Source organism: Heterocephalus glaber, unplaced genomic scaffold, assembly GCF_053883595.1.
Source record: "Heterocephalus glaber isolate CG9 unplaced genomic scaffold, H.glaber_assembly_v1.0 deba00000676, whole genome shotgun sequence".
NCBI lineage: Eukaryota > Metazoa > Chordata > Mammalia > Rodentia > Bathyergidae > Heterocephalus > Heterocephalus glaber.
In genome coordinates, this window is record NW_028258156.1 from 22,051,765 (window position 1) to 22,063,502 (window position 11,738).

An 11,738-nucleotide genomic window follows, 5' to 3' on the forward strand; every position below is an offset into this window, starting at 1 on the left:
GGAACAGAAAAAGAAAGACTCTGGGAATTATAAATTCATCGTGAAAAACATCAGGCCACTTTCAAAACCCGTAAGGATCTCGGGTCAGAATCTGTCATGGACAAGACACACACGGTGACTCCTACAGCCACAACCTCCATCCAAGAGCTACACAGCCAAGCATCAAGGGTCCCTGCCACAGGATTTCATTTAAGTGTGTAATATGCCACCTGTACTTAGTCAATAATATATAACTCTGGATTATAAACTTTCTCATTATTCTAATTCCAAACACCTCTTGTAAAGCTAAGAAATGTACTTAAAATACATTAAATTGATCCCCTCCTATAAGCATTGCTGAAAGAAAAAAAAAAAAAGCAATGTTTTAATAGAATCACAAAATCTGAATAAAGTGAAAATAACAAATAGAAAGGTAATTTGAAAGGAGCAGCTTACTTTTAGGAAGCCAGAGAGTACTTTGCCATTCAGCACAGCACCTAGGGGAAGGCGCTCAGAAAAGGCTGGATGGCGCGAATGCCCGGGGTGCTTGCCTCTGGGTTATGCCAGCTACATCTACATCAGTGTGTAAACAGCTGCAACTTGGATCATTTTAAAATATTTAAGAAGGTCAGTCCCACCTTTTTTGATTAAGTCAGTAAGATACTCTAACTGCTCAAGATAGGACGAACAGTACAATTACTGAGATGGCCAGTCTCCCAAATGAAAAGCCACTCCTTTTTTGTCATTCTGAAAATAATATACCATTAATTTATAGTTTGATTTTTTGGGTCAGTTTTATTATACTGTCTTTTGTAAAACAACAACATCCAAAATCAACATTCTCTGGGTTTTTACTAACTGTTGACTGAAGGTAGGAATAAAATAGAAGAGGAGAAGGAGCAGTGGTGGGAAGAGAAAAACCTGATTCTTACTGGTAAGGGAAAGAGAAGCCCTGAATATACATATTTTTCAGTTAAAACATTACTTTTAAAGCTATCAGCAAACCTGATCAAATGATTATCTAGCATGAATACACTGCTTCCTGTCAAGAGATTCCAGACAGGTGACAGAAACAGTCCCAGTTATCAGTACCAAAGGGTGGCCACATTTAAACATGTTTAAAATAACAGATTCAATTGTAAATGCCAGATCAATTTGTTCTCAAAATAACAATGTATAAATCCTTCCGAACATTTAGGGGAGGCAATATGCTTTTTTGTCCTAAAAAGCTAAGGTTGTTACATTTAAGAGAAATCTCTGCTGCCTCCTTATAACTACAAGGTTAAATCAATACAAACATGGAGTAGGGGAGTTAGTGGAGAGATAAACAAAATAACTTACTTTGGCCAATTAAAACTGAATGTGGTAAATTATACAGGACATACTAATACTATGGCATTTTATTAGATTATAATTTGATAAGCTGAGCCTAATATTAATGCCTTGCTTTAGCACTCATTGTGTCAGGTATTATGCTAGAAGCTCGGTGTGCATTTTCTTCATGAATAACCCAGTTTTACAGAAGGTGGTGTAAATCATGTGTCCAAGTCACACAGCTAGTAAACAACTGACCTAAGATTACAAACCATGTCTGTCTTCCTGGGGCCCAGCACAGAACCAAATACATGTAGACCATCACTGAATAAACGAATAAATGAAAATAATGGCAGCAAATCTGACCTCTTCACTTCTACACTGTACTCCGTACTCCTTTGTGCATTTAAGGTGAGAACCAGAAGGTTAAAGTGCTCTCTTGAAAAACTCATAGTTAGCTTTAAGGAAAGTTACATAAACATCTTAGTGAATATACCTAAACCTCATCACTCCAACTATGCCCTCTTTGCCGTCACCTTTGGCCATCCATGATGAAGACCTTCCAAACAACCACCTTTTGGCCAATTTCATCTTCCCATTCTTTAAGCTTCCCTGCTAGATTACAAGGAACTGCTAGACTATAGGACTAGAAATTTATATTTTACAAATATAAATGCAATGGATTGGGAAAACAAAAGCAAAAAACTGGTCTTTACATAGAGAGTCTGAGATAGTGACCTAAAGTCTGATAATAATTAAGAATGGCTGCACCAAGTCTAAATGTGCATTCTATCTGCTCATATCTATTTTATAAATCTACCTGATACCCCAACTTCCTGCCAGAGGCAGTAACAAAGATGCACAGGGGCCCTGTGGTCCATGTACGGAATCTCAGGCCATCTTCCAAGCCCTCTGGTGTCCACAGGCATGACAACAGTGTGATATGCCCCACCTGAAATGGTGACCATGTTGTCTTACTAGTATCTTCCTTTCTCCCTACCCTAGAGACCCAGAGAGAACTCCGGGGAAAAGCAACTGAGTTCAACAGATAGTCTAATTTCTTCTTTGCCTCAAGGTTTCTCAGCATCCCTGGGACTAACAAAAAGGAACCTGAGATTCAAGAACTCCTCACCCCACCACAGCACGCTGATGATGGAAGAACACAGCCTGCTTAAGACACAACAGTAAGTCAGGGCGCGGAGGGCAGGCAAGCAGCTGCAGATGACATGGAAGTGCCACCTGCTCTGCTCAATGGTTTTATTAGTAACTAATCATGGGAAAGGATCCATTGAAATGTTTGCCTGGGCAGAGAGATAACAGGTACATGAGATGGCTGGATGCCGTCCGTAAATGACTTCCACAGGACCTAAGGAAGAAGCCTGGACGATGGCCCTGAGCCGTGCGTGCCCTGGCGGCGCTAAGAAGCTGGTGAGGTAACACCCTCAGCCCTCTCTTCTCACTTCTCGTGTGCACCTCTGCATTCACACTGTTGCCTCAGTGGAACAGTCTGCCTTGATTTCAGCCTTACTCTGGGTGCCATCTTTCCATCTAACTCTCAGGTTGAGCTGTGCAGCCCACAGTCACTCTGACCTACCTGGATATCCAGCCCAGGCTCGGGGAAGCCCATCTCTCCAGATGTACCTGGATAGCAGACTGATACTCCAAAGCCAAATTGGACAGAAGACAGCGTTATGTGTTTCATTTCACTAGCTACTACTTAATTACAATAATCTTCTGAAAAAGGTACTGTCTTCATTTTATACCTGAAGAAACAGAGCCTTAGAAAGGTTACTAAGAACATACCACACCTTTCCTAAGTGGATATGTAGGTAGCAGAGCCAGCCCTCCAACTATTGTCTATATAAATTCAAGGGCTATGTGGCCTCCCTGGGCAAGGCAGACACTAACACCATGAAGTGGTGGTAAATTAAAGGCAGAAATAAGTCCCTGCTATAGATGATCGTGGGCTTCTACTCACCATATGCTACAAAGTACTAGATGGCAGAGGCAAAAAGGCAGGCAGCATACTGTGAAAATGGACTTTATAAAATGATATTGAATAAAAATAGCGAGCTGTTAGTGGTAGAGCACAAATATTCCTTCCTGTCATCTTCCCAGTGAAATGCATGTCATAAGCTCAAAGACCAGCTCAAATGGCACCATTTCTGTGAGCCACGCCTCCCCTGGAAGAACTATGCTTTTCCCTTTTCACTTTGTGGATATTATGGTATTTACCACATATGAGTCATGGCCAACATCCACACTGAACTGAGAACTTCCTAAGGGCTGAATCTTAATCTTTCTGCATCCCTAGCACTACACATGGCACATAAGAGAGTCTCAGTAAAGGGCTGCTGAGTGAATCAGTAAGTTAATTAGTGAAAGTAATATTTTCCCAACATTCTTTATCAAGTATTGGTGATTACTAAGCTCCAAATGTTATACCAAATGAAGCTGATTTCAAAAATAAAAATACAAATGTTAACTAGTCATTTCAGCAAATTACTTTGATCAATATGAAAATGACCTCTGGGGAAAACAACAATTTAAGGGTTAAAAGCTCTTATCATCAAATAATATTAAAGTAGATGCAATGAACTCCAAGGCTACAAAATATTTCCAAAACAAAACAAAAGGAAGCATATGTTCCCCGAATCAAGGAAGCATATGTTCCCTGGATCAGATTCAACACAAGATTTGAACTTCTGCTTTTCACTACACGTTGTGTGGGACTAGTCATTTTCTGTTTTGGGTGATTTCTGTAAGAGTTTTAATGTCATTTTACAGTTAGTAGGTAAGATTTTCACTTCTGAATTTTTCCAAATGCTTATTTAAAGAATGTTAAAAATATGCTATAAAGTTCAATGCTGGTAGCACAACACTGAAGAGTAAGTTAATTATCTCCATGAGAAAAGAAAATTAACAAATTCACAAATCAGAGTTCCATTTTCACTTCTGTTATAAGAAATAATCACTAAGCAAGTAATACTCAACAGTAGACCCTGAAAGCAACAGTAAACACCAATGCAAAGATTTCATGGGTATCTGCAGGGCACACTGACCAGACAGTGACTGTGCCATGTAAGAATTCCTAGTAGGCGACATGGGGAGCAGTTTCATTGTTAAGAGAGAACCTTCAAAACTCTGAACAGCAAATGTCAAAATTTCAGGAGTCAATTTATGAAAGACAAGGAAAACTAAGTTACAACAATCAAATGCAATAAAGGCCATAGATGAGTTTCTAAAAAAGAGCTGGTGTGGAGAAGAGAACATATTAGGACAACAGAGAAAATGTGACTCCAGATCATGTACCAGACAGTGCTGTACCACGGTTAAAGGCCATGAGTGCTGTATTACGTTTTTGTTCTTGAAAGATACACACTCAATATTGAGATTCCTTAAAAGTTAAGGAAAAAAATAAAAGAATGTGTGTATGTGTGTAAAGGAGTAGGGAGAGAGCATGCAAATGTAGCAAGATATTGACAACTGGGAATCTAGATAAAGGTGCTCACCGAGCTATTCTTTAAACTCTTCTACACATGAATTTTTACAAAATGAAATCTTTAATAAGAAACCATGAAGAGCTGCTTCATGATCCAAGGTACTGACTCAAGATTGACTGGACATCTCCCCCCACCCCAGTTCAAAGACAAAACCACAGAAGAAAACCATGATAATCTTTTTTAAAAACCTGTAATGTGCAAATAATAAAAGAGATGTCTTTACAAAGAATAATATCAAAAAGTGTTCTGACTCTCTAAGGCTATTTCCTGACAGGCTAAGACACAAACCTGAGGCTTTTTTTTTTTCTTTTTTAGTACCGGGGATCAAACTCGGGACCTTTTGCTTGAAAGGCAGGCAGCGGAACCACTGAGCTACATCCCCGGCCCTAACCTGAAGCTTTTATTTTGTTTTAAACCATGTTCAAGAGAAGAGGGCTGAGAACTAACATTTTTGAGAAACCAGACACTCTGGTGTGGGATTTACTGAAACTAACTTAACCCTGTTAAGATCTGAAACCGAAAAAAGAATTTTTTTAATTCAATAAACAGCTTTATATACATGTATTCTCCGTATTTTTAAAGAAGGGATTATGAAGACTTGAAATTGGTTTAAATAAAAAAGACAAGGGGACTGGGGATTTAGCTCAGTGGCACCGTGCCTACCTTGCAAGCGCAAGGTCCTGAGTTCAATCCCTGGTACCAAAAAATAAATACATAAATAAAGTATGAAGCACTGTAGGAAGACACCAAAGATGTATCACAGCTACATTTCTGAAGATACCTAACAGTTATTCTTCATGTTTTACAGAACTTACCCAACCTAAGCTATAAAGCAGGGCCCTATTATTCTGATACCACTCTTCACTCATTTCCATTCATCACTCCATCATAGATAGCCCTTTCACCACATATAAAGTAGAAAATTAGCTTATGAAATTCTGAGACCCCTGAAGACTCTTAAGATTCTAGAGATTCTTGGGCCAGGGATTTAGCTCAGTGGTTCCCGCTGTCTGCCTCGCAAGCACAAGGTCCTGAGTTCAATCCTTGACACTTGAAAAAAAAAAAAAAAAGCGATTCTGCTTGGAAATACTGAGCCTTTTACTTACAGAAATAATAACTGACAAGTTTATGGGCAGGCAATAAAAACATATAAAGAAGGAGAATTTAGTACAAATAGTGATTTTTGTGGAAAACTGATCCTAAATAATGTATCTGTTAAATATTTTCTTATCACAAACTTTCCTCTCATCTTCATGAACTACAACAAAAGAACAGGTACTAAAAGGGGAAATGTTTTATTTATTCAGGCTTGAAAATTTTACTTTTAACAGATATGACTATCAAAAGCCAAAAACTTAAGATTTAAGAAACTCAGAATGTGAGAAATACATTACAACATATTAATTTTTCATTCAATCAAGAGTGATTAAATACTTAGCACCACACTTACTTGTTGCTGTACTATATAGAATATATATTTGTGTGATATACATACAAAGTGTGATCAAATCATGGTGAATGTTTAAGTTTTCAAAAAATTTATTGAAGTGAAATACACATTGCCATTTATTTCCCTCAAAATTCTCCTCCTCGCTTCAAACACACTTATCCTGTTGTTCTTGCCTCTTTCTGAAGCAGTTCTGGAAGTCCTCTTTCGTCCATGTCTTAGTCACGCTGTTGTGACTGCCTCAACATCTTGAATTGATTTAAAACGTTGACCTTTCATGGTCATTTTGATTTTGGGGAAGAGCCAGAAGTCACATGGTGTCAGATCCAGTGAATAAGGTGGATGAGGACACACCAAAATGTTTTCATGAGCCTGCCTTTCTGTTGAATGGCCCTTGGTAGCAGTGTTCACCGTTCTTTGGTCACACTTTATAAGGACACTCACAATCCAGAGCTGCTCAAAAAGTGGTAAGAACAACAGGGTAAGTGTGTTTGAAGTGAGAGGGAGAATTATGAGAGAGATTAATGGCAGTGTGTCTTTTACAATACATCTTATTTAAACATACCAAATTTTATTAGCCTATTTCTACTTCTGCTATAATATTAAAAATGCTTTAAGATTGATTTTTTAATTTGTCAGCAGTTATTGGCATAAATATAGCATTTATTTTTGGAAATATTACTTAAAAACAGATAAGAAGCAAATTCATACAGACTTTTGCTTCATTTTATCTGACTTATTTTCTTCCCCTAAGTTCTAGCTCATACACTAAAACTTTATAGTTTAATTCTGAAAAGAAAATACTTCTGAAATGAAAGTATCAGAAATGGTACCTTAAGAAATATTTTTTAGTTATTATGTACAAGTTTCTATATTTTGAGTAGACCATCATTTTTTATATTCAGGAAATGTTACTTTTACTACTAATTCTCCTTTTTAGTCACTAAAATTAAGAGAGTTGTAGAATTTCCTCTCCAGGATGTCTTAAGACTGTTTCTATATTTTTCTTAGCCAGAAAAAAATTTAGATAAACTTTTAGAAGAAGTAAAATAAGAAAACCAAAATAAATTATAAACATGCAGATGATTAAACAGATCCCATATTTTTTATTATGCCACTGTTATTTTTATCTAAGGCACTAAATATCAGCCCAAAAGACTGAAAATGTATATTAAACACTTAGCACCATGCCCAGCCCATCAGAGGTACTTCATAAATTAGTTTGCTTTTCCTTCCAACAATGACAAGAATCACTGCCATAACAGTTTCTAGCATGTTATATTATTGGGAGGACAATTTTACCCCTTTACAGCTTATTGTTCTATAAGATATAACTCCTGAACTTGATTATCACCTTATTTATACCAAAATGACTCCTGCTGTTTTCACTGATTTTCTAATTGCTATTCTAGAAATAAATGAAAGATCTGATTTATTTATTTATTTACTTGCTTATTTCTGGCATCTCATCCTCTCAGAAGGCCAAATCTTTCTGAGATACAATGGACACACATATGGGAAGGCTGTGTAAAGTCATAATGCTTCAAAACTAACATATATACTAGAGCGGCTAATCCATCAACTAATGATAAATATACTGTAGAACAAATACTCATGGAATTTACACATAAAGGTCACAAGTCATGCACTCTCAGGTAGAAAAGGAGATTTTTTATTCCAAAACTCTCAGCTACGTTTCTATTGAAACATTTTCACATCATGAAGCCAAGATACCCAATACTCCATTTTCTGTCCTTGTTTTCATCACTGGTCATAAAAGTTGTACTTGAAAGCTCTACTTTTGATAAAATTTGGTGCTTTACTGACATAAACATAACCTCATTCCAGAATAGGTAATCTACATTTTGTTCTCATCATTTAAAATAAATATGCTCTGAGATTATAAAAAGCTCTATATCACCCCAAAATAGCACATTTTCCTAATGACTGTCATTACAAAACTGGTCAATGTATAGCAAGAGTAAATTATACCATTAACTGCTGACAAATTTTTTTTTTAATTCCACCTTAAAGTATTTTTAGTACTATAGCAGAGGTAAAAATAAGGTAATTTTTTTGTTTGGTTGGTTGGTACCGAGGATCGAACTCGGGTCCTTATGCTTGCAAGGCAGGTGGCGGAACCACTGAGCTAAATCCCTGGCCTGGAAATAAGGTAATTTTATGAAATAAATTAGTCTTTTGTAGTATCTAAATTCCAAAGATGTTCATCTTGTGGTTTCAACAAAATCAATCTCTTTAGAGTAACTGTCTCAGGCCAAAGGTAGTCACACTTCATTTGTCTTCTATCTGCAGAGCAGAAGGTATTCTACAAGGGTGAGTTTTCCAAATGACACTTTCAATGCATGCTCAAACTATAGAAAGGCTCTGTAACTGTACCCCATACTTCCCTACAGTTCAGACAGTGCAGTATTTTGAACGTAACGAAGCACTTGTTACAGAGCTCTCCCCTGCCTATACACTGGTTTACTGAGGAACAGGACAGCAAGAGCCTTAGGAGGTGTTAAATGCAAAGCAATTTGCTCCTATTCCAGGTGGCGTGACAATAGTAAGTTCTTAAATCTTCACTTTCAGTTTTCCTGCCCCTAATGAAAAACTATCATTATTTTTAGGTTTCCTTCAGTCATCGGATAAATCACTGCTTCTAAATTGGTCAGTAAATCAGATAACCATGCAAGCAGTAATTTTACTAAAAGCAAGAATAAATACACTAGAGAAAGTCTCCAATTAAAAAGGTACATCAGCTTAGGCTACAGTGTGATGTAAATTCAGTCACTCAGGAGGCATTTTCACTTATTTCCTAACTCATGATTATATCAAATCGCTGTGTCCCAGGAAAACAATGAACAAGTTATTACTCTCAGCAGTAAATCTCTTTGTACCTTCTTGCCCAATAATACTGCCAATTTTTAAACCTTACTAAGTTCACCAATACTAAGCAAAACCTAACAGTCAGACTTACCTGAGGCACGCCTTGTGAATCTGTTTATTACAGGAGCTAAAAGAAAAAAAGCATAATAATATAATTAGATAAAAAATTTAATTTTTCCAAAATCCTGAAAAGGCTCAAATTAGTAAGTAATCCCATAATTTAAACACAGAAAAATACAAATGAATTAATAATAGAATAGTAAATAAAATATACAAAAATAAGTATTTAAATTCACTAATAAAAATATAAATTAAAATCAGTATTTCACCTATTAAATTAGTTTTCCCCAAAACACTTGAAATAAAAATCCTTGGTTACAAATACTTGTCCTACTTAACGGGGACAATGTACATTTATATAATACCTTCAGAAAACAAGTTGGCAATTATACCTAGTGCTATAAGAGGTCTGCATCCTTTAAATGAGTAATTATACTTTAAAAGATTTATCCTAGGCAAGCGCTACTACAGAAGAAAAAAAGCAATCTATCAACAGATAGATTGGCAGCATTTTAAAATGAAAAAAATAGGAAACAAAGCTAAAAATGTTTATGTATACTGACTTTATTTTTAAGTAAAGGATAGCAAGTATATCCTTGAATATTTGTGGTTTTGACAATTTCCATCCAAACCATGTCCCTGACATGCATATGTGTACTCTGAGAGCTTCAGTGCTGGGCCGGTGCATACATCACTGAGCTGGCAAGCCTGCCTCCTGCCCACAGCCTGACTCAACTCAGCTCAGCTTCTTGGAACGCTGACACAGTTATCTCAAGAAGAGAAAAATTTATTTTTTTATTTTACTGCCTGCAAGTAAGTAAATCTATGGCTGATATTATATAAGAAAGAACAGCATGTACTACACTGTAGATTTTGATGGCAGAATGTCAGGAATCTACTATAATACTTTTTAATACTTTAAAAATAGTAATTAGGAAAGTTGTTTATATTACGGAAATGCTTAGGTCAAGTAAAAAGACAAAATTTTTCTCAGCATTATTTTACACTGTATAAAGAACTTGTATCCATAGGAACAAGGACTAGAAGAAAACTGTCAGATATTTTACATTAATCCTTACAACCATGCTATAAATATCAGCCCCTGCATATTACTGATGAGGAAATTTTACAGTAAGGCATAGGTAGATAAATTTGCTTTAGATCACACAGCAACCCTGTGCCAAGGTTGGAGAATCTGAACCTAGGAGTACTGTACCTAGCATTAAAACCCAGCCTGAGAGAGAGCACAAAGTGAAAATGCTGATTCCGGAAATCACACAATAGGAGGTGAATGTTTTCTTCCACATTGATCTTTACTGTCATTAAAAAATTAACTCTGTGAAATAATTCACAAATCCAATTATTAAGCTAGTATAGTTTATAACAAAATTATACACTTTAAACTGATCCAGAGATAAAATTATTTATATGCCAAAATAATTTAGCCATGTATATGCACAGTCAAAATGTACTAACACAAAAACATTCAGTAGGTAAACTGTCCGGGTTTACCATACATATGAAAAGATTTATCTGTTTTCTTGGATACTTTTAGAGCCTAGTCTAAAGAGAACCTCCCTACCAAGTTACAAGGACAGAGACTGCAGACAAAGTTCAGAGAAATTCAACCACAGGAATGCAGAACAGAAAGAGCAAGCAGATAAGGGCAAGGAGAAGGTTAAAACTATCTCAGCCTTGGGGCAAAAAGAGCAGATAGTCCCTGCACTCCTGCCTTGCCAACCTCTCCCCAGAGAAAGAAACCACAGGCCAATAAGCTTCGGGCTTGACATGTCAGGAAGTGTCTGTTCTCCCAGGTTGTCAAGTTTCTGCATCTTTCTGAAGTGTTTAAGGCGGAGGATTTCCCACACAATCAGTCCTGCCATCTAGAACTAACTCCCTCCTTACCTTTCTTCCCCTCTTTGCTGGAGATAGACAGATTCCTGGGCTTCTCTCCTGCTACACAAGTGATCTATCACTAAGGCACATCCCCGCCCTCTAGAACATGATCTCTGAGGTTGTGAGAATAATTCTGTCACCGAGGACTCCTTGGCGCTTGGCAAGCAAACTCGAGAACAATCCCGCATAAGAAAGAGCTGTCCTGCACCCCACCTTTGTCCTGCACCCCACCTTTGTCCTGCACTGCACTCAGATACCCATGGGCCTCTGTGTTGGCAAAAAGTCCATTTATGCCCATCTGAGCCTAGATCCTAACTGCTTTGTCCATACGCAGCTTTATACATATAGTTTTTATATCAAAATTTCCCCAATACAACCAACATAAATCAGAGGAATTGTGTTTGCTTCTTTTTGTATTTTGTTTTATCTAGAATTATGCTAATATATGTCCACAGTTTCAAAAAGCATGTCAAGAGGCCGGGGATTTAGTTCAGTGGTTGTGCCGCCTGCCTTTCAAGTGCAAGGTCCCGAGTTCGATCTCCGGTACCAAAAAAAAAAAAAAGCATGCACTTGCTGCAAAGCCATCTGTGGCACTTGAATTTCCAGTTCAACACATTTGACCAGGCCCCACTGGCAGCTTTCATATTCTA

General features: G+C 37.1%; 1 protein-coding gene across 1 annotated transcript in view; it reads right to left on the reverse strand.

The window, feature by feature from the left end:
* Prkar2b (protein kinase cAMP-dependent type II regulatory subunit beta) overlaps positions 1-11,738 on the reverse strand; it is a 96,267-nt gene that overhangs the window by 56,046 nt on the left and 28,483 nt on the right. The window contains exon 2 of the mRNA XM_004839671.4: positions 9,224-9,259. Coding sequence (XP_004839728.1) covers positions 9,224-9,259 — 36 coding nt within the window. The remainder of the gene's footprint in view (positions 1-9,223; positions 9,260-11,738) is intronic.